General features: G+C 34.6%; 3 protein-coding genes and 2 long non-coding RNA genes across 15 annotated transcripts; 3 read left to right on the top strand and 2 right to left on the bottom strand.

Annotated features, from left to right (window-relative positions):
- Window positions 1-1,682: 1,682 nt before the first annotated feature.
- LOC142539423 (uncharacterized) lies at window positions 1,683-4,393 on the bottom strand. 5 transcript variants are annotated; one of them, XR_012818913.1, is made up of 4 exons: window positions 4,256-4,393; window positions 3,483-3,601; window positions 3,210-3,375; window positions 2,169-2,732 (listed from the first exon to the last, which is right to left on the bottom strand). It is a non-coding gene; the product is annotated as an uncharacterized LOC142539423 (long non-coding RNA). The 5 variants fall into 5 exon arrangements; XR_012818911.1 differs by lacking the exons at window positions 3,210-3,375; window positions 3,483-3,601 and adding an exon at window positions 1,683-2,099 and having other exon boundaries at window positions 2,417-2,732; window positions 4,256-4,392; XR_012818909.1 differs by lacking the exons at window positions 3,210-3,375; window positions 3,483-3,601 and adding an exon at window positions 1,685-2,106 and having other exon boundaries at window positions 2,417-2,732; window positions 4,256-4,392.
- Window positions 3,513-15,469, top strand: LOC142539421 (myosin-12). The gene is made up of 39 exons (XM_075644863.1): window positions 3,513-3,671; window positions 4,289-4,432; window positions 4,510-4,655; window positions 4,746-4,902; window positions 4,978-5,036; window positions 5,153-5,312; window positions 5,389-5,538; window positions 5,664-5,800; window positions 5,881-6,027; window positions 6,559-6,660; window positions 6,734-6,791; window positions 6,889-6,990; window positions 7,091-7,128; window positions 7,467-7,593; window positions 7,667-7,837; window positions 7,925-8,056; window positions 8,161-8,267; window positions 8,414-8,474; window positions 8,556-8,733; window positions 8,936-9,141; window positions 9,599-9,718; window positions 9,837-9,935; window positions 10,340-10,555; window positions 11,320-11,459; window positions 11,542-11,643; window positions 12,166-12,277; window positions 12,344-12,430; window positions 12,581-12,640; window positions 12,722-12,892; window positions 13,033-13,188; window positions 13,265-13,471; window positions 13,563-13,712; window positions 13,801-13,871; window positions 13,976-14,075; window positions 14,156-14,212; window positions 14,294-14,350; window positions 14,542-14,622; window positions 15,013-15,095; window positions 15,179-15,469. Exons 1-39 carry the CDS (start codon window positions 3,513-3,515, stop codon window positions 15,300-15,302), a joined length of 4,734 nt encoding a protein of 1,577 aa, XP_075500978.1. The 3' UTR covers window positions 15,303-15,469.
- Window positions 6,984-16,576, bottom strand: LOC142539422 (uncharacterized). 7 transcript variants are annotated; one of them, XR_012818903.1, is made up of 7 exons: window positions 16,100-16,576; window positions 15,184-15,307; window positions 13,480-13,572; window positions 12,946-13,392; window positions 10,395-11,236; window positions 9,103-9,173; window positions 6,984-7,275 (listed from the first exon to the last, which is right to left on the bottom strand). It is a non-coding gene; the product is annotated as an uncharacterized LOC142539422 (long non-coding RNA). The 7 variants fall into 7 exon arrangements; XR_012818905.1 differs by lacking the exons at window positions 9,103-9,173; window positions 10,395-11,236 and having other exon boundaries at window positions 13,160-13,392; window positions 16,100-16,563; XR_012818906.1 differs by lacking the exons at window positions 6,984-7,275; window positions 9,103-9,173; window positions 10,395-11,236 and having other exon boundaries at window positions 13,162-13,392; window positions 16,100-16,166; window positions 16,290-16,573.
- A 266-nt stretch (window positions 16,577-16,842) lies between these two features.
- Window positions 16,843-19,587, top strand: LOC142539420 (large ribosomal subunit protein uL3c). The gene is made up of 2 exons (XM_075644862.1): window positions 16,843-17,435; window positions 19,136-19,587. Exons 1-2 carry the CDS (start codon window positions 16,889-16,891, stop codon window positions 19,423-19,425), a joined length of 837 nt encoding a protein of 278 aa, XP_075500977.1. The 5' UTR covers window positions 16,843-16,888; the 3' UTR covers window positions 19,426-19,587.
- Window positions 19,588-23,324: 3,737 nt separating this feature from the next.
- On the top strand, window positions 23,325-25,591 carry LOC142539419 (uncharacterized). The gene is made up of 3 exons (XM_075644860.1): window positions 23,325-23,477; window positions 24,372-24,698; window positions 25,115-25,591. The coding sequence occupies exons 2-3, from the start codon at window positions 24,401-24,403 to the stop codon at window positions 25,339-25,341; spliced, it is 525 nt and encodes a 174-aa protein (XP_075500975.1). The 5' UTR covers window positions 23,325-23,477; window positions 24,372-24,400; the 3' UTR covers window positions 25,342-25,591.
- Window positions 25,592-25,710: the final 119 nt, after the last annotated feature.

Here is a 25,710-nt window from a genome sequence, read left to right as displayed (position 1 = left end):
GGGTTTGAGCTTTTTTATAATTAATTTGGGCGTTAATAATAAATTGAATAATTAAATTGAGTTATTATCCATCAAATATAATATTATAAAGATTTTATTTTTTAACTGTCTTTTAGTTTCGCATATTAATTTCGATACATACATATATATATATATATATATATATATATATATATATATATAATATATATATATATATATATATTAATAATTAAATTTTAGAAGGGAATAATTAGGCAATAATATAATATGTACATTTGATAAGTTAAATAGTGAGAACTAAAATGTATTATATTAATTTCAATAATAATGAATGAAGTGGAAAAGATTGAAGATTATTTTTATAAAATTCAAATTTGAATTTTGTGAAAATTAATTATATTGATAATTAATTTAAAGACTTCGTTACACTTAATGGAATTAATTCAATGAAATTAAATTATATTTTTTGCTTAGAATAACTAATCAAAAAAATACCTTTTCAGCCATTAACTCAAAATATCTTTATTCAAACATTTTCTTGTTCTTTAATATTTCTATGTATTAGTCAATTAAATTCTAAATTTCAGATGTTTTGTTTTTTTATTTGGATTTGAGTACATCTTTTGTGAGACGGTCTCATGAATCTTTATCCGTGAGACGGATCAACCCTACCGATATTCACAATAAAAAGTAATATTTTTAGCATAAAAATTAATATTTTTTCATGGATGACTCAAATAAGAGATCTGTCTCACAAAATACGACCGTGAGACCGTTTTACATAAACTTTTGCCTTAATATTATTGGGCTCGGGAATAAAATTCTTTTTTCTTGGTTTATGAGAAAATGAGTGTTATTCCGTTTTAGATTACTAAATTTAGGAATTGAGAAGTGAGAACAATTATTTTCACTTTTTCATAAAAAACTGAACCAATAAAGGACATCATTATCAATTTATACTATCATGAAATCTATCTATATATATAATAATGAGCTTGGGCTGTTTGCCCCTTTGTTAAGCTCACCTTTCCCTTGTAATAGGTCCCAAGTTCGAGACCTCCTCTCTCCCTAGAAAAGGAAATCAAAAAAAAAAAATCTATATATAATAAGGCAAAAATTTGTGCGAGTAGTCACACGGATCCTATTTTATGAGACGAATATCTTATTTAAGTCATCCATGAAAAAATTTACTTTTTATGCTAAGGATATTATTTTTTATTGTGAATATCTGTAGGATTGACCCGTCTTACAGATAAAGATTCGTGAGATAGTCTCACAAGAGACTTAATCATATAATAATAAAATGTATATAATACCATCATTTAGTTAAATAACAAATATCGTGAAAGAAGTATTGTATTCGTAAAAGTAAAAACATAATTTTGATTTAAAAAACTAACATAATATCGATAAAGATAGGCTTGGTTGCCCACAAGAGGTTGTTCGAGTTGGTAGAGTAAATAATGACATAACTGATGATTATGAGTTTGATTTTAGCTTACTACACTTTTTCGGACAAGATGTCACACAAACTAATGGTTGGGCACCGAAAGATAAGAGTTGCTGTTCAAAAATAATAATAATAATGGGCTTGGTCGGAAAGCAATAAAGTACAGACTTTAAAAATGCCTCGCACAAATATTTTCCATGTGATTATGGCCATTAAAAAATATTTCCAATGAAAAGCCCACAAAATTTGCACCCAACCAACTGACTAGAAAAAGTAGTAGTACATTTCAATTTTAATTAAAAAGAAAAAAATTAAAATAAATTAAAATTTATAAATAATACAATATTTTACGAGGCCCACAATAATAAAGGTTAGTGGATGATTTATGGGGATTTGGGGTTGGGAATTTTGGAATATGCATATATATAGCTTTCCAGGTGTTTGAGTCAGAGGAAAAAAGCCTTTCCAACATTCTAAAATAGTGTGGCAAAGTTGATCCCATGTTCTTAGAGATGGATAGCCTGGCTGATGAATTAGGATGATTGATGAAAATATGATTGGATTTTTCACATAGATTTCACGTTATGAGCTCTTAATCTGATACCCTCGACGTCAATTCGGTATTGGATTCCTCCCCTTGAATCCTGGATCCGCCCGTGTATACGTTCTAGAAACTATAGGATACAGTGGAAGTCAGACTAGAGGAATTTTTAAGAAACCTAAAAACACAATTGAGTATGTCCAGATTATTTTTTATATAGTTTTTTTTATCGATAAAATAACGCTATTTATCATCCGAGAGAGAAAATGAAGATTGAAGTCATAGGATACTTGCAATTGCTTTTAGTGGTAATTTTCAGGCAATGTGTCTTTAAACTCACAATCCCATTAGATAAAGCAAAAGTAATCAGGCCAAACATATAAAAAAGAAACACTTTTAAATCATAATTATGTTGTATTACACTATGAGGCTGGACTGCTTACCTACTGTTGCCTTGTGATGAACATCATGATCAGCCACATATGAACTTTTAATTTGCAAGCCAAAAGGTCCACCACACATTAGCTGCCTGCAATGATGCAACCAATTTATATATCAACTGGCAATGATTTGCTGGACTGAATGCAGGAGGGCACACAAGCCTTTTCCAATGTTGATCCGCTTAAAAGTTATCGATGATGTCTTACGCATGCGCCATATGCATGTGTGCAATTGCTGTCATGACAAGGGATCTCGTGTTTACGTCCCAAAGAGTTTCATATCATGACATGTCATGCATCATTCCGATATCTTGAATACCTGACATAATGTGAAGTAGCGAGGATATAAAACCTGATGACAAGGGAGTGCAGAATTTCAAATTGTAGTTTTAGAGGGATCAAAAGCTAGGATGTTGTTAAATACACTTGGAACATAGAAGGGAAAATGACATTCTGCAAGTTAAGTGGGTCAAGTGAACCCCTCAAACACGTTCTCCCTCTGCCCATGGTCTCAACCATTTGGCAAAAAACAGAACATCCATCGAAATTCCTCTGCTATAGTGGAAATTACATTATTCACGACGCAACATACTAAATGAATCTTTACCAAACTTCCTATTATTTGACATATGACGAAGATCTAATCGATATATCAGAAAAAGGTAAGTTAGACATAGCAAAAGATTTGAAATTATGTACATATATTTGAAAGTGTTATTTGTTTATTTATTTATTTTTCTGTTTTGGGATGGTGGGGGTTATTATGTTGCCAGGTCGGCATCCTATCTCGACTCACAAAAGAGAAGTTGACAAAAGGTGGGGGAGGAGTGGCTGTCTGCTGGTCTTTTGCTTTTGTGATTTCATCGCCTTAATCGCCTCTGCTTTTGGCATCCCTACAAACACATTCCTTTTATTTCTACAATTTTCATAGCCATCACATTTCTTAAAATTCCTCTTCCTGCCTAGACAACGACAAACAGCAATCAATATCTTCTTATTCTGCACTCAATGATCATATAGCTTGATTAAAATGGTGAGTTTTGGTTGATCATGTAGTTGGTTTACATACAATTTTCGATTTTTTCGTCAATAGTGAAAAATGATGGCTTCTGCTTCTGCAACGATCCAGGGAACTCCCGTAAACATCATCATTGGAACCCATGTCTGGACTGAGGACAATGAAGCTGCCTGGATCGATGGAGAAGTTTTAGAGATCGAGGGAACAGATGTAGTCATAGTTACTACCAATGGGAAGACTGTAAGTTCTTATTTTGCAACCCAATTCAATTACAATTTTTATCTAGTCTATTCTAGTTGATGATGCAAATAAGTTCTTGCCTCGGGTAGAACCATACGTAACAATGCGACAAGTTCATAAGCTGCAACCTTCTAACTGACGATTAATCTTTTGGTATACTATAACAGCCTTAGCAGTTCTCCTATGGTTTGGAGTGGGATAATTTTTTGAAGTCATAGTACTGTCACAATTTAAACACAAACCTACAGTCTCCAGATAAAGATTCCATATCATCACATTAAATCTGAAATTTTAATCAGATTGCAAATCTTAATGATCTCTGATGATATATTAACCAGGCTATGTGGAAGAACATATAGAAACGCTGTGAGATGAACATATAGAAAACGCTGTGAATGAATGAATAGTATTCGAGAAAGTTTCATACTAGAACTGAACTCAAACACGCATGAGTGCAGTTTGAGAAAACACAAAACAGATCAACAAAAACAATAAAAGATGGATAAAGGATATTCTGTAACAGAATCCAATGCTAACTCGTTTAGCAACATTTGACATGTCCGTCTTTCAACATTAGAAAGTACCTCATTGAATAGTTGAGACACTTCCATTTTCAGATAGTGGCAGCTATTTCCAGTATATACCCAAAAGACATGGAAGCTCCCCCTGCTGGGGTTGATGATATGACCAAGTTAGCTTACCTCCACGAGCCAGAAGTCTTATATAACCTTGCGTCCCGTTTCGCCCTCGATGAAATATATGTAAGTGCAAAATGAAGAACAAATCTATTGATATTTCTTATTAAAGATAACTCTAATGACTACTGAAATGTGTTCAGACTTACACTGGGAATATTTTAATAGCAGTCAATCCTTTCCGGAGGTTGCCACATTTGTATGATGTCCACATGATGGAGCAATACAAAGGGGCTGCCTTTGGAGAGCTAAGTCCGCATCTTTTTGCAGTTGCAGATACCTGTTACAGGTTCATCTTTGGCACAGAATAATCACAAATAAATTAAAATTATCGATGACACATTGACACTTCAGTGACAAGTTAAGCTTCATTCCTCAGGGCAATTTTCAATGAACACGGAAGTCAATCTATCTTGGTGAGTGGAGAGAGTGGAGCTGGTAAAACCGAGACAACAAAAATGTTAATGAGATATCTTGCATTTATGGGCGGAAGATCTGGTACCGAAGGAAGAACAGTTGAACAACAGGTTTTGGAGGTGAGGACAAACAACTCTATTTCTTAGTGGTATGGGTATTTCTTGTCATTGAAACTCAACATTCTACATCTTCAGTCCAACCCGGTGCTGGAAGCGTTTGGCAATTCAAAGACTGTAAAGAATAACAATTCCAGGTATAGAAATAGCTTATTAATTTTTCAAGTTCAAGTGGTAACAATGTTTCTGGGCTGTTAACAAAAGTTCATGAATTGGACTTACCAATAATTACTTGACTGGGTCTTTGTACCAGTCGTTTTGGTAAATTTGTAGAGATCCAATTCGATAAGCATGGAAAAATCTCAGGAGCAGCAGTTCGAACGTATCTTCTTGAAAGATCACGTGTTTGCCAAGTCTCTGATCCAGAAAGGAATTACCATTGCTTTTACATGCTTTGCGCAGCACCACCAGAGGTGACCTTTAATCTACTAAGAATCAACTTAGGACACATTCATAAGAAGCCAGCTAAGTTCTACCATATCACTGCAGGACTTGAAGAAATTTAAACTTGGAGACCCAAGAACATTTCGCTATCTAAATCAAAGTAATTGCTATGAAGTGGCAAACGTTGATGATGCCAGAGAATACTTGGAAACCAGAAATGCCATGGATGTAGTTGGAATCAACCAGGACGAGCAGGTGTGCCACCTGAATATAGATATTATAGAAAAGTCTAGTTGAAAAAAAAGTACTATCATAACCAATTCAGCTTTTCAATTATTCCAATTGTTGTTTTTTGTTTTTGTTGTGTTTCCTTTATCTAGGAAGCCATATTCCGTATAGTAGCTTCTATACTGCATATGGGGAATGTTGAATTTGTAAAGGGGAACGAAACAGATTCTTCCAAGATTAAAGATGACAAGGCACGGTATCACCTTAAGACAGCTGCTGAGCTACTCATGTCAGAACTCCCACCAATACGACTCCTCTTCTTAGCTAGTATTTCTCTCGAATATTTTTGTTCACTATGTGTTTGAACAGGTGTAATGAAAAAGCAATGGAGGACTCGCTCTGCAAGCGTGTGATTGTAACTCCAGACGGAAGCATTACAAAACCATTGGATCCAGAAGCAGCTGTTACAAGCCGGGATGCTTTTGCAAAGACAATATATTCAAGATTATTTGATTGGTAATATGAAAACCACTTGGATTTTAATTCATAAATTACACTTATTAGATAATATATTCTAAATATTTGCCCAAGCTCGAAGCATAAAGAGACAGCCCCAACATCTTTGAATCATTCCATTATGTCATGGTATAATAGACCACCATTCAAAAAAACAAGAGGAATTCAGAACCTTGACATTCAAAAGAAATTATACATTAAAAGGCACTTTCGTTGACTTGAACTTGATATGATTTTCCACAGTTAAATTTTCGTTAATGGGGTGCCATTTATCTATGAATATGGCTAAGACAAACTTTTGTGGCCGAACTTCTTTTAGAATGAAGGAACACTCACTCATCTGGAATGACTCGAACTCAAGGTCTACGTCTTGGAAAATAAACAAATATACCCGTTGGGCTGTTGACCTAGAAAAAATTGATTTATGCATTCTTATTCCATATTTCAAGTCTGATTATTCAATATAGTAGGATAACACTGATGAGTGAAAAGAATAACCATCATGGTGTTGCTTATCTAAAATTATGACAGGATTGTGGACAAGATAAATAGTTCAATCGGTCAAGATCCTAATGCTAAAAGCATAATCGGAGTCCTAGATATATACGGATTTGAAAGCTTCAAAGTTAACAGGTATGATGTGCTAGTTAATTTGGCGCAAAAATTACAACTCAAGACTAATATTTCCTTATTCTATACATTGCAGTTTTGAGCAGTTATGTATAAACCTAACAAATGAAAAGTTGCAACAGCATTTCAATCAGGTTATGATAAGAATCAGCATGACTTCAGAACCACCTAAACTTGCAGTCCCATATAAATGACTGGTATGTTGATTCAATTCAAAATATATACGTACAGCATGTATTCAAGATGGAGCAGGAAGAGTATACGAAGGATGAAATCAACTGGAGTTATGTTGAATTTGTAGACAATCAAGATGTCTTGGATCTTATTGAAAAGGTATGCACATATTCTCATTAGAGGCAGTTTATGTTAACTCACGTGATTCCTTGGCGACAATGAAGATTTACCTGAGCATAACATAGAAATTCACTTTCAGAAACCTGGAGGAATAATTGCTCTTCTTGATGAAGCCTGGTAAGTTACTCCTGCTTGCAATATCATGAAACCACCTTCATTATTTTTTGAATAAGTATTCTGCCAAAAATTCATTCTTTAACTCGATGTCATCCCTTTTCAATTTCCTTGCGAACCATACAGATCGTGCCCGCTCTCTCCTTCAACCTATTGTTAAAAGGTCGTAGCCCTCTTGAGTTGATATAACGAGGAAACTCTCACAAATAATTAAGATTTAAATAGGTTCTCATCCTCATCAATATTTGAAAAAAAAATGCATCAATACAAACATGGTCACAACAGTTCAGAACATTGAACACCAACAAAGTGCATATATAGCTTACTTATCTCTTTTGCAGCATGTTTCCAAAGTCGACTCATGAGACCTTTGCGCAAAAGATGTACCAGACTTACAAAGGACACAAACGTTTTAGCAAGCCTAAACTTGCCCGAACTGATTTCACCATAAATCACTATGCCGGTGACGTGCGTACAATTATCAAAAAAATATAAAAAATTGGTGCCCAATTATTTTTATTATGCTATTCTGGTAAAACAGGTTATCTATCAAGCTGATCAGTTCCTAGACAAAAATAAGGACTATGTTGTTGCAGAACATCAAGCTCTTTTGCTTGAATCCAAGTGTTCATTCGTTGCAAATCTCTTTCCTCCATTACCAGAGGAAACATCTAAACAATCCAAGTTTTCCTCCATTGGTGCTCGTTTCAAGGCAAGTATAATCAGTGATTTGAAGTGATAAACATTACTGCGCAATTCTAATGACCTGATTTGTGACCATGCAAATATAAATTTGCAGCAACAATTACAAGCTTTAATGGAAACTTTGAGCACAACAGAGCCACATTACATCAGATGTGTAAAGCCCAATACAGTTTTGAAACCTGGAATATTTGAAAATTTCAACGTCTTAAACCAGTTAAGATGTGGAGTAAGTTGGACAACCATAATAGTTTTTTCGTTTCCACAACACACCTGCTCTGGCTTTATAATTTATATCTTCCATTTATAAAGCATCTGTTGTATGTGTGGTAGGGTGTGCTGGAGGCTATAAGAATAAGTTGTGCTGGATATCCAACAAAAAGAACATTTGATGAGTTCGTAGACCGTTTTGGAATGCTAGCTCCAGATGTTGTCGATGGGTATGTAATATTATAATACTTACAGATCCATTTTGTTCTCCATTCAAGACAATAAAAGCATTGACAAAGTCGGCATTTCTTGGCCACTAGGAGGAACATACTATCAAAATCTTGATCTGATGCTATCTTTTGTGAATTTTGTACAGATCTGATGAGAAAACAGCAAGCATTACTGTCTGTGAGAAAATGGGGTTAAAAGGCTATCAGGTATAGAAACCAAATATAAGAGCTTGTTTTTTGCTTTTGGAGTTTCTGAATATTTAGAATAGCTAACACCCAGTATTTCAGATTGGGAAAACCAAGGTCTTTCTTAGAGCAGGGCAGATGGCTGAATTAGATGCACGTAGAGCTGAAGTTCTGGCTCGTGCCGTAAAATGCATCCAGAGGCAAATCCGAACACACCTTACCAGGAAAGAGTTTATAATCCTAAGAAAGGCTACCACACATATTCAGAAACTTTGGAGAGGTAACTCAGTCTTTTTAGCATAAATAGTTAAAATTATGTGGTAAGTATCCCAACGACATTGTAAGGAATTCTAGGAATATTATCTTTCAGTCAGTTGAACAAACAAGCATATTGCAAGTCACTGAAAAGTATGAGAGAGCATTTTTATCAACAATTATTGAAGCAGCATTTGAAACAACTTTTAACTATGCTTGTCACATAGGTTGGCTTGCACGTAAACTTTACGAACACATGAGGAGAGAAACCGCATCAATTCGGATACAGAAACACACACGTGGCCATACAGCAAGAAGATGCTACACCAAATCACAGGAAGCAGCAATAGTAATTCAAACTGGCTTACAAGCAATGGCAGCAAAAAATGAGTACCGACAGAGAAAACGAAATAAAGCAGCGACTATTATTCAGGTAGTAAACTGGCACTTCAAAATCCAGTTTTGCTGCAAAATGAAAGGAAAGATTTGATTTGGTACACACCATGAAAACTGTTCATGAAACCTGATATGAGATCAAATTTAGCATGACAATGAACTAAGATATATCCTGATATTGAATATGAGCAATTCGAAAAAATTGTGCCAAAACCTGGTTCTTACGATTAACTAACTTCACTATGTACATGGATATAGGATACATCCTCTCTTTCAGAATATATATGTATATATATTGTATATATATAAAGGCAGGAGGACGTAAGATAGGAAATCAATATCCGCTAAGTTATTACACAGACCGACTAGATTAACTTCATTATTGAGAGTTATTTTCCAAGTCATTAAGCAACATTATGAAGGCTTGCTCACTCAAATATAGAAGCTGAATTGGCACTAAAACTAATCGTTAATTTATCTTTGTTTTTTCCTAGACACAATGGAGAAAATTCCATGCCCTTTCTGGATATAATCATATCAAAATATCTACACTCGCACTTCAATGCCTCTGGCGAGCCAGGCTAGCTAGGAGGGTCCTCCGAAAATTGAGGATGGTTAGTACATCTTTTAAACAAAATCATACTTCATCTGCTCTATTTACTTTTATACTCCTGATGTTAAGAAGTAGACAGAAAGTAATAAATTGTTAATAATTCCATTGTCACAACACAGGAAGCAAGGGATACAGGAGCACTCAAGGAAGCGAAAGACAGGCTGGAAAAGCGTGTTGAAGAGCTAACATGGAGATTAGACTTCGAGAAGCACTTAAGAGTATACTAATGTTGCTTTTTCATTGAATACAACACTTAAATTCAACATGTCATCCTCATTCTGTTGTTTTAACATACATAGCTTCTAGGACTTAGATGGTAGTTGGCCCTCACTTTTACAAAAATTCCAAATTCATTTTTAATTTAAACCCCAAATCAAGCAATTACTGATCATTCAATTTGCAAAAGACTATTCTGTCATCAGAGAACCTTTATAGGATAACAACTGCTGCGATAATCAACTTTGTGGACTTTCGAAGTTTTTACTGAAATATTATCTGAAGATGGTTAACTTTTGATGATATATGATCCACTAATAAAAGTTAAATGTACAATATACAAGTATAAAAGCATATAAATCGTAGAGCTTAAAGTTGTCAATTCATAAGTATCATTATCTTGCAGGTGGATATGGAAGAAGCAAAGGGACAAGAAATAGCAAGGCTGAAGAATGCATTACTAGATATGCAAATACAACTCGACGTAGCACAGGCAGCCATAATCCATGAAAAAGAAGCTGCAAAGATAGCCATCGAACAAGCGCCACCAGTTATCAAAGAGGTACCAATTGTGGACAACACAAAGGTGGAGCAATTGGCAAACCAAAACCAAGAGCTTGAGGTAACTAGAAATTAAAGTCTTTAAAACTTTCCTGGAAGCCAAAAGTTCAGTTTGCACGCTGAATCGTCGAACACATAAGGTGAAAGATCAGCAGTGTCGCATGTTTTTGGGGCATGGTTAAAAAGAAAATGATGATTATACCCAGTGAAGCACTCCATGCTATAAGCAAAAATTTGTGAAACACTAATGCTTTCAAAGAACAACTTTATTACATAAAACATTGGAAATGGCAAAAAATTAACAAACTCAAAGCAAGTGACAAAGATATCAAACACAAGAATGAGAACAAAAAATAAAACAAAACCCAGAGTATGCAATTAGCAAATCAAGACAACCAAATCAGCCAAAAGACTAGCTCACACGGCACAGAGGCTCAAGGTACAGCGAGGCACCTAGCAACAGGTCAAGGCACAACCCTTTAGCAAAGCATGGACATTGGAACACCATAAAAGTTTGAACACCCTTTAAACTTGACTCACATTTAGGGATTATGAATTCAAGTTGAAATGTAACATAATAATCATAAAATTTGCTTGTACACTAAAGAATGTTTATATGCTGTTGTCAACTGGTTTATAAGGTGTATGTTGGAAGCTATTTGACATCATAAAATTATGTTTCTTGTCTTGCACCTCATCTTCAATATGCATCAGCACACAATACTGTGCACCTTTAATAATTCTAAATGCACCACAAAATGTGAAGTCGGTCATTAGCATATCCATAATCATTTTACAGTAGCTAATTCAAGTTTGTATGAGCAGGAAGAGATCAAAGATTTAAAGAAACTTGTAGACGAATTCCAGCGGAGTTACTCAAATGTTGAAAAAGATAGTCATGCTAGACTTAAAGAAGCGGCAGAAGCGCAGATGAGAGCCTCGCAACTTCAAGAGACAATACAAAGGTATCTGATTTGAAATGTTCATACATTAGCATGCCTAAAATTGTCCACTTATTTTCACTCTATCCACTTTATGTTATTTCAGATTCGAAGTGAATCTTTCAAATCTTGAATCTGAGAATCGGGTTCTAAGGCAGCAGGCTTTGGCTGCATCAGCTGAAGAAGATTCCAAAGAGGAACTGGAAGAGTAAGAATACACAAGAATGACATTACAGCATTATGATTTGAAATACTTATGTTCTTAGACCCTTGATAAAACTCTACACAAGCATTAGTTGAAGGTTATGCAAATTTCCTGCCAAATTTGATAGTATACGACTTTAAGTTCGTATACTTGATCCCAAAATTTAAATTTACGCACACCAGTTTCTTCCTAAAACCAAATGCATATTTGTGAATTTATCATTTTTATATTCAAAGGTCTGTGCACTAGAGGGAGCTTTTAACAATAGAAGCTACTGCATGCTATATGAATCAGAGCCTCGTTAATGTGACAAATCACTCTTAGAAAATATAAGAAAAGAAGAGTACCTATTGGCAGGTTGAATCAAGTAAAACCATTGCAGAAGAATATAATATCAATCCAAAATAGTTTTGGTTGGTAATGAAAGTTTAATTAAATGATCTGAAGTAATAACCTCTAAAGAAACTTGGCATATTGATCTGCAAGGTAGTTCACTCCAGAAATCTGAGAATTTCAAAATTTCAGATTGAAGAGCAAGATCAGAGATCTTGAGGCAGAGAATACATTTCTCCTTGGTCAAAAAGTAGTTGCGGAGAAAATAGCAAGTCCTGGTCTTCAAGTTATCCAATCAGAAAAGGTACATCAGGTTTTTACAAATACTAACGGCTATGATTCTATGAAACTTATACCCTTTAAAATACAGAAATTGAATAATGGGTATCATAGCAACCACACTCTTCAAATGATGGAGCAGAAACAGATGGCCAAAGAAGAACTGCAGAAAACTGAAGCAAGTTCTTTTTTTCTTTTCTTTTTTAAATAGGCTGCACAAAACTAAAGTAAGCTGATATGACTATAAAATTTTCAGAACAAATAACAAGTAAAGAAATAAGTGACAATAGTTCTAAACAATTCAATTGACAAGGGAAATTCTGCGCAGGATGCACAACTCACTCTATCAGTCCTCACGAAACAAAGATCCTTAACAGATAGACAGCAGGTATATCATGTGAAATTCATCCAAAGTATCATATATGATGTATGCTGCTTTATTTTGAACCTTTACACTCTTATGTATCAGGAAAGCTATGATGCAATAATCAAATGTCTTCTTGAGGATAAATGCTTTGACAATGGCAGGCCAGTTGCTGCTTGTATCGTTTACAAAGCACTCATTCAGTGGAGATTGTTCGAAGCAGACAAGACAAATATATTTGATAGGATTATTCATGCAATCCAATCTTCGATTGAGGTAATTAAACCAATTATTTTAGTTGAGAGAGAGAGAGAGAGCGCAAATGCCACCTCTATAAATGGAATTATCGGCTACCCAGGTCTTTAATGCTAACACCCTGGTTACATTGGACAAATTAACAAACAGTACTTTTTCAGAATGAGGACAACACAAAAGATCTTGCATACTGGCTGTCAACAACTTCAACTCTTCTGTTTCTCATGCAAAGAACAATCAAGGGAAATAACACAACTGCAGTGGCTTTCAAGCGTAACCGAAGCTCACCCATTTCGTTTTTTGGTAGAATAGCACAGGTAGACTATGACCAATTGAAATCAGTCACCACGAAAAAATTGTAAGCATAATTTAAGAGTCTGGTTACTTTGTCAGGGTCCTTGGGCATCGCCTATGATGACAGGGATTTCAAGTGGATACAGTGGAATGGAGAGAAATCCAAATGTGAGATCACGGATTGAGGCAAGATATCCAGCTTTATTGTTCAAGCAACATCTAACAGCCTGTGTAGAGAAAATATATGGGATTATTCGTGATGGTTTAAAAAAAGAGATCAGTCTATTTCTTAACCTATCCATACAAGTATGTACAATGATACAATATCCTTGCAGAAAGAGATATCATCTGAAAGCTTTCACCAACCATTATCTTTACCATTGTATCTCGTAAACAGGCACCGAGAGCTGCAAGGATCAGATCAGTAAGAGGGTCATCTAAGGGTATCCACTCACAAATCATAACAAAACAACAAGGGTCAAGCATACATTGGCAAAATATTGTACATAGCTTGGATCAAACCAATGGAGTGTTGTCTGAGAACTACGTGAGTATTATGTTAGATTCTGTATTCTTTCCATTACTCAATGGACATTAATCAAAGAGAGTTTCTGATGTTAACAAATCTTCTTCAGGTTTCTTCGACATTCAAAAGGAAAGCTTTCAGCCAGGTATTCTCATTCATAAATGTTCAGCTTTTCAACAGGTGAGCACTTCTTCCAAATATTCTGACTCAAAGAAGAGATCCATCCTAAATTTTTTTATGTAAACAAATCAATGTCACAACTATCATCACACCCCATTTCGCAGCTTTCTGCTTCGCCGTGAATGCTGCTCGTTCAGTAATGGGGAATATGTAAAAGCGGGTTTACAAGAACTAGAGCGTTGGTGCTTGAAAGCAAGTCATGAGGTGAACAACCATTTAAAATTACAAAGAAAACTTGTTCAAGAAACTGAATTAGTAAATGTTGTTTTTTTACTGTGACACAGTTTGCTGGATCCTCATGGGATGAACTCCAGCACATAAGGCAAGCTGTAGCTTTTCTGGTAAGGTGGCATAAACTTGGCTTGGTCTATAACCCGATCATAAAGAATTATTAACCATAAAAAAATGTTCAAATTCCACAGGTCTTGCATCAGAAGACTCAAAAGTCAGTGGATGAGATCACAAATGAACTTTGCCCGGTAAAACTGACTTCATAATCTAGTTTTTTAATAATTTGTTACCTTAGTGCTGAGAACAACAAATGATCAGATAGCTGTAATACATACATTCATAGAAAACTTTGTAGCGTGAATATGTGCTGAACTCCACCAACTTTTCAAATTAAAGAGGATATACTTGAATGCTCGTTTTATTTCATTTTTTTCACCAGGCGTTGAGCATGCCACAAATCTATCGAATCGGAACTATGTTTTGGGATGACAAGTATGCAACACAAGGATTGTCTACAGAGGTAATGACTCTCCTTGAGTTCCCAATAGCATGATCATATGAAGTTTTTGTGATTTAGCTTTACAATCCTCTTAGTGTCAAAAACATCATGATTTCTAAACCCTCACGAGAAGCACTACACAAGCATTACATTTTTTTTTCTTTTAGACAAAGGAGAACCAAAATATGTATCTTGTTTCAATACTAGTGAAATCACTCCATTGCAGTTTTCATGCTGCTGTATAGTCCATATATCAGTCGCCGTTGAACTTTCGTTCTCTTCTCTCGGTTATCTAAATTCTAATAAAACCTTCTTAATCAAAAGAAGAGAAAACGGTGTACTTTCTAGAGGTAACCAACTCCATACATGTTAACTTTCTTGCTTAATTAACTACCAAAATTTTAATTTCAGGTGATTGCGAAGCTGAAGGAACTGACGGTGGAAGACTCAATTAATATACCGAACAATACTTTTTTGCTTGATGTGGATTCCAGGTAACCGAACTTAATACTCCTATAACAAAAACATGTAAACAAAACAAATACAATGACTAAATCCTTTTTTGTACAAATGACAGCATACCATTCTCAATAGAAGAGATATCACAATCTTTCCAAGACATCAATGTAAAAGATGTCGAGCCACCGCCCCTCCTTCGACAAAGATCAAACTTCCACTTCCTGATGCAGACATCAGAATGATACGGCTTTTTGTGGTAGCCAATTTTGATTCCATACAAAAACAAAAAACAAGTTATACATGCAACAACTTGAATGCATATCCACTTTGTTTCTTTTTGAGAGTTGAGAAAGTGAGTGATGAGTCTTGCAATTTTATATCCTTATTAATTCATTTCAACAATTTTTCATTATTTTCTAAGATATTTTTACCTTTATTGAGATAAAGATAACAATCAAAAATCTGGTTGGAACTATCACTGAACAATGGTGGATGCAAATACATTGTGAGAAGAATTGCAATATACAACCATAAAGCAAAACAGGTGGAGTGTGTTTCCTTATCCCACTTTTATCCTCAAAAATTCCTCATCTAAAGCAATGTACTTTATTTAAACAGACAATAATCAGTGAGAATTCAAATTAATAAACCCATAAAGGTAACAAGAATCAAACCAGTCATAAATAAAAATCGATTGAGACTTGAGAATAGCAGTTCTGGGAAAAAAATAAGGTATTCTTGCCAGAATACTGTTATAGTGAATTAGTGGATAAAATAGCCAAGTGAAAAGTGTCAAGTAATTAATCGGAAAATGCTATTGTCGTAGTAAGCTGCAATAGTTATTTTTCGATGTGCACCGGGTAAATCTCCTGAGCAATTTTTTTTGCAAATATGGAGGAGGGAGTGTACAGTCATCGACTTTAAATTTTTTTAATTTGGAGCCTATTATTTGCAAATGGCCCGCGACATTCTCCCTTGTATCCTCACAATAATCTTAAGAATTTCTATGACAGATGACACAAAATAATCAATCCAATACATTTTCTGGCAAGGTCTATATCTTCTTTTGCTTTGAGTGCTTGAGCAATAGAAAAAGCCCCTTCATCCTGCATTTAGTTTAACAAAACATTGATACTTAAGAACCCTAAATTACACGGGCATATATATGAATACAGAAAAGGCAAAACTCAGACAAGCGCCACCGCCGCCGTTGCCGCCGATCGACCGACCTCCGTTTCACCAATCAGAAGGGACGACTGACAAGACCCTCATCTGCATTCTGCAACTTCATTGGCCGGCTTGCTCGCAACATACCTGGTGGACTTCTGATAATTATGATTCAAAGGTTGCAAGAAGTTGGCCTGGCTCACTAAGACAATTTCACTTCTCGAGTAAAAGAAAAGATGTGTATAGTTACTGCATAAGTTCATCTTTTTCAAGTTATACTAGAAATCTTATTATGGAAATTGGTCAAGACTTAACATTGATTTTATTTTCATGAGTTGAGTCGAATCGAGATTTCGTGACATTCAAATTTGTATGAGTTGGGTCGGATCAAAATTTCGTGACAAAATTGAATGTCATCGATGATCTGTGCGTTCTTGAAAACATATTTTAAAAGAATTAAGACGAAGAATATAAAAAAAGTATTTAAATCTAAAAAATAAGTAGATATAAAATATATTTTTTGAATAAATATATAAAATATTTTACATGGAGGAAAGGGGGAAATGTTGAGTAAATTTGAAATAAAATAAAAATATTTTTTTTTATTAATCTGGATAAGAGACCAACTCGGCCTGTGTGTTTCCCTTGGCACTCTGTCGCCATGTCTGTCTCATCCTTCTCTGCGACCATTCCCATCACCGCCAAATTCTCCTCCTCCTCCGCCACCTCCCTTTCCACTTCATTCCTCCTCCGCGTCCCCCTAAAACGGTTGTCCAACCTCTCCCTCAATGCCGCCTTCCCCTCCGCAAAATCACATACACTTGTTTCCGCTTCATTGGAGGCCGGAATAGGAATCATGGGCACTAAGCTCGGAATGATGTCGATTTTCGACCCCTCTGGCGTTGTTATCCCCGTTACTGTTGTCGGATTCCGTGAGGGGAATATCGTCACTCAGGTTAAGACTGAGGCGACCGACGGGTATGATGCGGTTCAGTTGGGGTATCGAAGGGTGAGGGATAGGAAATTGACGAAGCCGGAACTGGGTCATTTGCAGAAGTCGGGGATTATCCCGCTGCGGCACTTGCAGGAGTTTAGGCTGCAATCTGTTGACGGGTTTGAGACGAATCAGCGGTTGGATTTGGAGGAGTTGTTCAAGGAAGGTGACTTGGTGGACGTTTCCGGGACTACGATCGGAAAGGGGTTTCAAGGTATGGACTTTACTTCGGCTGTTGTTGTGCTCTGTGCAGCAGTGGTTGTACACTTTTGCGTTGATGGTTGTTTGATACGGTAGCGAATTAAGTTTTAAAATTTGTTTCACACAGATTTTATCATTAACTAAATTTAATTTTTCTTTTTTTGTTGAATTTGAAAGTAAGCTGAGAAAGCAGTATAGATCCACAAGAGAGTTTGATGTCCTGAAGAAGAGTTGTAGATGCTAATAGTAATGCTTATAACTTATATGAGAAAAGTCATTGTTGTGCAACCAAGCAACTTCTAATCTTCTTGCAATCAAATATTTATGACATAATCAGGTTACTTGATTAATATGAATGCTATATAAAATTACATAAATGACTAATACAGCAAATTGGTTTATAGATTAATTGTTTTAAGAACAAGAAGTTGTCGGATAAATAATGTGCTGGTATTGAAGGATTCGAAAGTAAGGTGTCTAGCATCAGTTAGAATGAATCAGTGGGAGGATCAAATGTGCTGACTTTGGTAATTTTGACAACCAGGAAGGACTGTATTTTTCAGTTCATGTCTTGGTATTGGGAACATGTAATTTCGTAAATTCATTCTTGCCGTTTCAGTTACTTAGGTCGCGTGGATTGTTAGTGCCTAGTGGTATTTATAAACAAGGTTATGCATGTATTTTTGCTGTCTTAAGTTCCACATCTATGCCGCTGTTGTGCTAGTTATATTTCCGGTGACAAGACAATGGTTTTGTTATTGGCTGGAACATGTTAAATGTTTGTTGCTCCCTTCTATTTGTCAAGAAACTGTTAATAGCAATTTGATTTCGAGTCACCTTAAACTGGCATTTTTCTCACCCAGTCTGCAGGTCAAACTTAGTAGCCATTCCTGCTCTCTCCCCGAGCTCACGAGCCCATTGAACATGGGTGTTATATGTAGACAAACCACTGCTCGCTAGCTACTCAGAGTTCGGCTTGGTAAAAAGTTCGTTTGAGATCATTCGTTAAGCTTATCGAGCCGAGCTCGAGAATTTTATCGAGCTGAGCTCGAGCTTAATTGTATCTGGCTCGTGAGCGCGCAAACTCGAGCTCGTTTTTGTGGCTTGAGCTCGATTAGTTTGTTGGATTATTTTATTGGGCCGTAAATTTACAACATACATTGTTTATTTTTTGTCCCAAATTGAAGTTTTAGTGAGCTAGTATAAGCGCTCGATACAGAAGCAGTAGAGTTGCAAGAATGAAACTCAAATGAATTATTAGTTGGCATTTTGGCTAAGAATTCTCAAAGAGCTCAAAAATGAGCTTGTTTAACGAGTCGAGCTCAAGCCAGACTCATTAAACATGATAAACGAGCTATTAACGAACCGAGCTCGAGCTATTAGCGAGCACTGTAATTTTCAAACGAGTTGAGCTCGAGTCAATGGATAAAAACTCGAATCAAGCTCGAGTTTACATATTTATATCTTAAACGAGCTCGGCTCGGTTACATCCCTAGACCACAGCGAGTGTTGGCCGCTATTTATCTATTACTGAAACATTAGATAATCAATCACCTCCTTGGATCCTTCTTTCAAGCTCATAAGTCGATGGAACTTTTTTTTCTTGTTCAACATGATGTGTTTTTCCACGATTTTGAGTGGTGTGTGGCCTGTATGCTTTATTGGTTCTGATACGGTAGTAGTGTTGAAGCTTATAAATATTTGCCTCACCAGGTGGAATCAAGAGACACAACTTCAAACGAGGGCCAATGACTCACGGTTCAAAGAGCCACAGACAACTTGGTTCCATAGGTGCTGGCACGACTCCTGGCCGCGTATACCCTGGTAAGAAAATGCCTGGAAGAATGGGAGGCACCAAGACCAAAATACGTAAACTGAAGATCATCAAGATTGACAAGGACCTCAATGTCGTGATGGTCAAAGGGGCTGTTCCTGGTAAGCCTGGAAATCTTCTTCGGATTGCTCCGGCCAAGATTGTTGGACACAACATACCAAAAAATTAGTCTTATTTTGCCTTTTCTTTCGTATCAGTGCCTTGCTCTCGAGTTCCTCAGCAAGTAGCATTACAGAATTTTTATTTTCTTCACCTACTTTGGTAGATGTGGAGTTTGTTGTATTCAAACTTTATCTGATTAAGCAGAAGCATTTTTTGTAGCTGCAGTAAATCTTTTCTAGGCGGGTAATTTCTATTTTGGACATCAATATTTAATTTTTACTAAAGCAGAAATTCTACATTTTTAAATGAAACTTGTAAATTTCCCAAAAAATAAAAAAATAAACTCTCTTCTCTTTTTTTTTTTTTATTTGTCCTTAAATTGAATGTATCGAATTTGAAGGAATTCTTTTATTTATTTTTTAGTGTTAATGATACTATTTTGTTTCGAATAATATGTTTTAATATGAAATTAAGAAAATAATATATTCGATTCTCCCCGATTGAATAATTCGTAATTTTATTCCGCTTGCATGCGACCTTGTACTTTATTTTATTCCACAGTAATTAGAACCGTTCCAAAATTTTAAAACATTTTGTTCGAGTTTCGCTTGAAATATTTGAATATGTTCGTAAACTATTGCTCGAAAATAAATGTTCGAAATATATTTATTTGATATATTATTATATTATATTAATAAAATATTAAATCTAGCAGTTCGCGAAATATCGAATAAATAATTTGGACTCAAGTTTGATTATAAAAAATTAAAATATATTCGATTTTGACTCAAATTTAATAATTTAAAATAGTAATCAAATATCTTTTGATTGCTCCTATCGATCAAATCAACTCAACTCAAGTCGCTTTGTATCTAGCCGGGTCAACTTATGGATTGAGCCGGAACTTATTTTAAGAATCAAAATAGTGTAATTTGGTTTCATTTACAAGAAAAATCTTAAATAAAATTAGTTATGTAAATTGGTACGTTTGATTTTAGTGTAATATATTGATTTTTTTTATATTAATTCGATTTTCATCAAAGTGTATATGATCTCGAATAAATGAGATTTAATGTTAAAATAAATAAATCAAAAACAGTTTATTACATTAATACCCAATTTTCAACGATTAGATAGCCAGCACCTTATCTACACCAAATTAAATTACTATTTTTGGAACTTCCCTTTTATTCACTATTCGATTTTAATATTTTGGTCATTAAAATCGCAAGCAATTAAGGAGAAATTTCAAAACATAGAGAATTGCATGTGAACGTTGTGAAGGGAGTGAGGTACACGATTGGACGAATTTCTAAATACTTCAATACTTACATCCAAAATGAGAAATCAAACTACTAGAAATTTCGAGATTAGATCACGTGAGCTAATACCAATTTTGTAGAACATGTCGATTGTTTGTCGTTTTACAAAAAAATCATAACTGATTTGTAGTTGTACAACTCAAAATTTTTAAATTTTACAATAACCCAATACACAACGTTTCGATTGGTCTCGTAACAATGACACTTGTAACTTCTCAAACAACATTGTAATTATTATAATTGTTATTATTACATGGGAAAGAGATGGATGAAAAACACATTTCACCAACTCCACCAAACATTAGTCGGAGTAGAGAACACAAGTAGGGGTGGGCATAGTTTGGTTAAAACCGAAATAACCGATCAAACCAAAAAATTCGGTTTAAATGGTTCGGTTTTATCGGTTTTTCGGCCGGTTACGGTTTCAAAATTAAAGAAATTCGGTTTTTCGGTTCGGTTTACGGTTTTGATTCCCAAAAAATCGAAATAACCGAACCGGCCATATTACATTTAACTATAGGGCTTTTTGTATAATGAGCTAATAAATGGGCCTTAGTCATGTGACAAGTCCAATATTGACAATTGAAATTTCAAATTGTTATTGAATCTTATATTGTTAAATGTATTGAGATTTGAGATGCAAAATATATGTGCATTTTGGAGTTGGAAATTGGAATTTAATGACTGTATATTCTTTTATTGAATAGCTACTGTTTGAAATTGTATTTCAAATTGTTATTGAAACTTAGATTGTTAAGTCATAAGTGTATTGTAATCGTATATGTTCTACTCATCTACTATCATTGTTTCTTTTATATGTGTTAAGCATCAAGTGATGCATAATTTTATTTTTAACAAAATATTATAAAACCGACCATATAACCGAACCGTATTACAAAAAAACCGGACCGAACCATAATAAAATGGTTTGGTTTTGGACCAGATATATTCAAAATCGAAAATCGAAAAATCGAACCGTTATAGAGAAAAACTGGACCGAACCGACCGACGCCCACCCCTAAACACAAGTTGTGTTTTAACTAATAGTTTTTTTTTTTAAAGAGTAGATTTTTTGTGAGACGGTCTCACGAATTTTTATCTGTGAAACGGGTCAACTCTACCGATATTACCAATAAAAGTAATACTCTTAGCATAAAAAATAATACTTTTTCATAGATGATCCAAATAAGAGATCTGTCTCATAAAATATGATCCGTGAGACCGTCTCACACAAGTTTTTTTTTAAAAAAAAGAAGAAGTTATGTTTTAACTATTCATCATCCATTAAAAGAAAAAGTTCTTAAAAATGATTTACAGTTTCACCTTATCTTAAAATGATCATATAATAATTATAATTAAATGAAATATATTTCAATAAAAGTAAATTGAGAAAACTTACTGTAATTAAAGTTTTATCACGATGTTTTTATCCCAATAAATAAAAAAATGGAAATTATGTCCCAACGAGTTATTATTGTCGTTGTTTGAGTTCGTGGAGTAAATAAATATTATTTTTCTTATCAATATTTCTTTTGACGAGTTTGTCATACATGAAATTTTTAGTGTGGTTTATCTGACTAGAGTAGTTTGCACGTTAGTCTAGAGTTTACCCAATGGTCACAGAAACAGCTACGAATTCTCATGTCATAAAAAAACAATAATAATTTCAAATATATATTGATTAGTATTAAACATATAAACTATAAACATAGAACGAATCCAACTTCGAATATTCAATTTTACGCGTGCACTAAATTATCATGTAGTTATAATAATGTACATGATTTATCCACACGGGCGTGCATAGATTATTACTTATTTTTAAAAAAAAAAATAAAACAAATATTATATTTAGACCACTCGTGAAAATATAGTATTTTTTTGTTATAAATATAAGAAGAGTTATCTGTATCATGAAACAAAATATGTGACACCATCTCACAAAAGAGCTACTCGTTTTTAGAATATATAAAATAAGTTTCATCTATTATTTTCATAATTTGAATAAATTGTGATTGTGATAAAATTTTTAGTATAACTAGATGGATAATTGTTCAGGAGAAAAACATTAAAAATTATATATGACTCGCAAATAAATAAGTAAAAAATAAAATCAAAAAACATAGGACCAAATATTTGTTGTTTTATGAAAAACTATATTCCAACTATAATAGTACAATTTTATTTTGACAAAAACTTGTGCGAGACGGTCTCACAGGTCGTATTTTGTGAGACAGATACCTTATTTGGGTCATCCATAAAAAAATATTATTTTTTATGTTAAGAATATTATTTTTTATTGTGAATATCGGTAAGTTTGACTCGTCTAACAGATAAATATTCGTGAGACCGTCTCACAAGAGACCTACTATTTTATTTTTAAATCATACAATAACTCAAATGTAAAATTTCAACAACTCTCTTGACAAATTGAAAATAGAAAATATAACAATAAAATCTTAATTTTATTTTATATTTTTTAAAAAAACTTTTGCTTAAAATTCGTTTTCTATTATTTATGTAAATACAAAATTTTTTTATATTATCTTAAGAGAAAATATTTTGTATTTTATAAATAAAAAATATACATTTTTGGGAAATTTAAAAAAAAAGATGCTTTGTTCCCATTAAAGTATACGCGTAGAAGAAACGTGTGGGCTATATCTTAAATGCGGTTACGCAACATGGACATGGATTGCTTTCAAAATACGACCCAGGTGATATCTGTTTTATAAAAATTAATAGAAGAACGGAAAATTCTTCCCAGAAAATCTCTAGAAGAATTGCATTTGAATAGGTGCATTTTTCTCTCAATTCTTGCATATAAATGTAAAATCTTGGATGGTTTGTTGGGTTACGAACTAGTATTTGTAAAGGGTTCTTGATTTTCAGATTATGGTGTTAGATGTTGCCTTGATTTGGCGTCAATGTTTTTTTTCATGTTTGTTACCTTACCCCTTTTGTTTTTGTTGATGATGGTATCGAATTTTCTTGTTTCTTGCATGCAATTGGTGGTTGATGTTGTGAGAACATAAAATTCAAGGTTTTTTATTTAAAAAAAATTTAGACTTACATTTCAGAATTGGTAGCGGGGGATTTCCCTCTCAGTCCTTGCTCTCATGCTTGTGTTTTTGTATGATATGTTCATCTTTGAGGTGATATGTTCTTCATTTGGAAAAAATATATATTTATGATGTTGCTCCTTTCTTTCTTTTTCTGTGGCTTTAATCATGTTGGATGCAGAAGGATTTTATAGTTGTTAAGAAATATAATTTAAATTTGAAGTTTTTGATTCGAAAAACAGTAGTTTTTCTCAGCCAGGAGACGCCGCCAGGGAACTTATCGCATCTTCTTGTTTTCTCCTCCTATGTCGGAGTCTGGATCTTTTTGTTAGATTTTTTTGCAGTTGAGAGAAATTTCTGACTCTTGTTGTTTGACGAAGCTATGAAAATCTGAATACTTTGATTCTTATGTCTTAGAGTTAACTTCTGTATTTCCTTGTGATACTTAATATAGTCTCAAGCCTTTAGGATGAGATAAAGTTTGCGATTCAAAGTCTGTTGATCAACAGTATCTCATAAAAATTCCAGAAATGTTTCTCAAGACGTCAGGAGTAACATAGATTTATATTCTTGTGGGTCTCTTTGATGTCCAACTACTTGCGCATGATTCATTTCTCCATTAATTACAGAGCATTATTTTGATTCGGCGTGGAGAAAAATGGGAGACAGAAAGGAAAACCCGGATGGCCAGGATAAAGGGTTGTTTTCTAGTCTTGCAGCATATGCTGCTGGAGCTGCACATTACCCTCAACACCATGGGCCGTACCCCCCTCCTGCATATCCTCCGCATGGTTATCCACCACAAGGGTATCCTCCATCTGGCTATCCTCCATATGGCTATCCTCCTCCAGGCGGACATCCACATGCGGGGTATCCTCCTCCAGGATATCCGCCAACTGGATATCCTCCTCCAGGCGGATATCATCCTGCCGGTTATCCTGGGTCATCCCATTCAGGTAATCATAGATGATATTTTATCTCTGTTGCGGCTGGTTATCATTCTTACCTTATTCTTTGGAGCTCAGGATCATTTGTTATTTAAACAATTATTACTGTTTAGATTAGTTTTCCTACCTTTTTTCTGTCTTGGTTTGGGCCCTTGGCAATATTTTAATGTCGAGTTTAGAATTGTGAAAAAGTTTTTCCTTCACCGGTCCCCTGTTCCCATTTCTTTATGTCAATGAATTTCACTACCCTATCATCCTTTTATATGTTTTCAATCCAATAAAAACAAGGGCGCGAATATGATGAAATTTTCCAAAATACTAAATCAAAGTACTAGATGGCCCTCTCAAGTTTATTGTCCCTGTTGTTAACTTCTATTTGAATTGTGCTCGGGTTTTTCATACAATGTAATAAACAACTATTACAGGCCATGGAATTGGAGGACTCTTAGCTGGAGGTGCTGCAGCAGCAGCTGCTGCATACGGGGTTCACCATTTGGCGCACGGTGGATACCATCACGGTGGATATCATCATGGTGGATATTTTGGCCATCACCATGGAAAGTTCAAACATGGCAAGTTTGGGAAACGCTGGAAGCATGGTATGTTCGGGAAGCATAAGGGCAAGTTTTCCAGGTTCAAGAAGTGGAAGTAAAGTGAACGAAACCCTTCATCGTCTCACATCATTTTACGTCCAGCTTTAATGGCCCCTTCGTTTTTTTCACTATCTGTTGCTGTGTGTTGATGGATTTGTATGACATCTGGTGTTGAAGCTTTTATTATGGATTCAGATTTTTTTTTTGGGTAACTGTTGGGTGCTTAAAAATAACAAATCCAGGGTGTTTTAGACTTTATGTATATATATTAACTCAGCTAATTTTAACTGAAGTTGCTCTTGATTTGCATATTGTTTTGGTCTCCTCCTTTTTCTTCAGGATAGCATATAATCATTGGATTGTTATACATTAATTTACCATACGAGATGTGTTTTACCATTGCTAGGTTTGATTTCAAAAAATGATTT

Source organism: Primulina tabacum, chromosome 3 (genome assembly GCF_025594145.1).
Source record: "Primulina tabacum isolate GXHZ01 chromosome 3, ASM2559414v2, whole genome shotgun sequence".
Classification (NCBI taxonomy): Eukaryota; Viridiplantae; Streptophyta; class Magnoliopsida; order Lamiales; family Gesneriaceae; genus Primulina; species Primulina tabacum.
The sequence above is the reverse complement of the archived record's forward strand: the minus strand, read 5'-3'. Positions and strand labels throughout refer to the sequence as shown.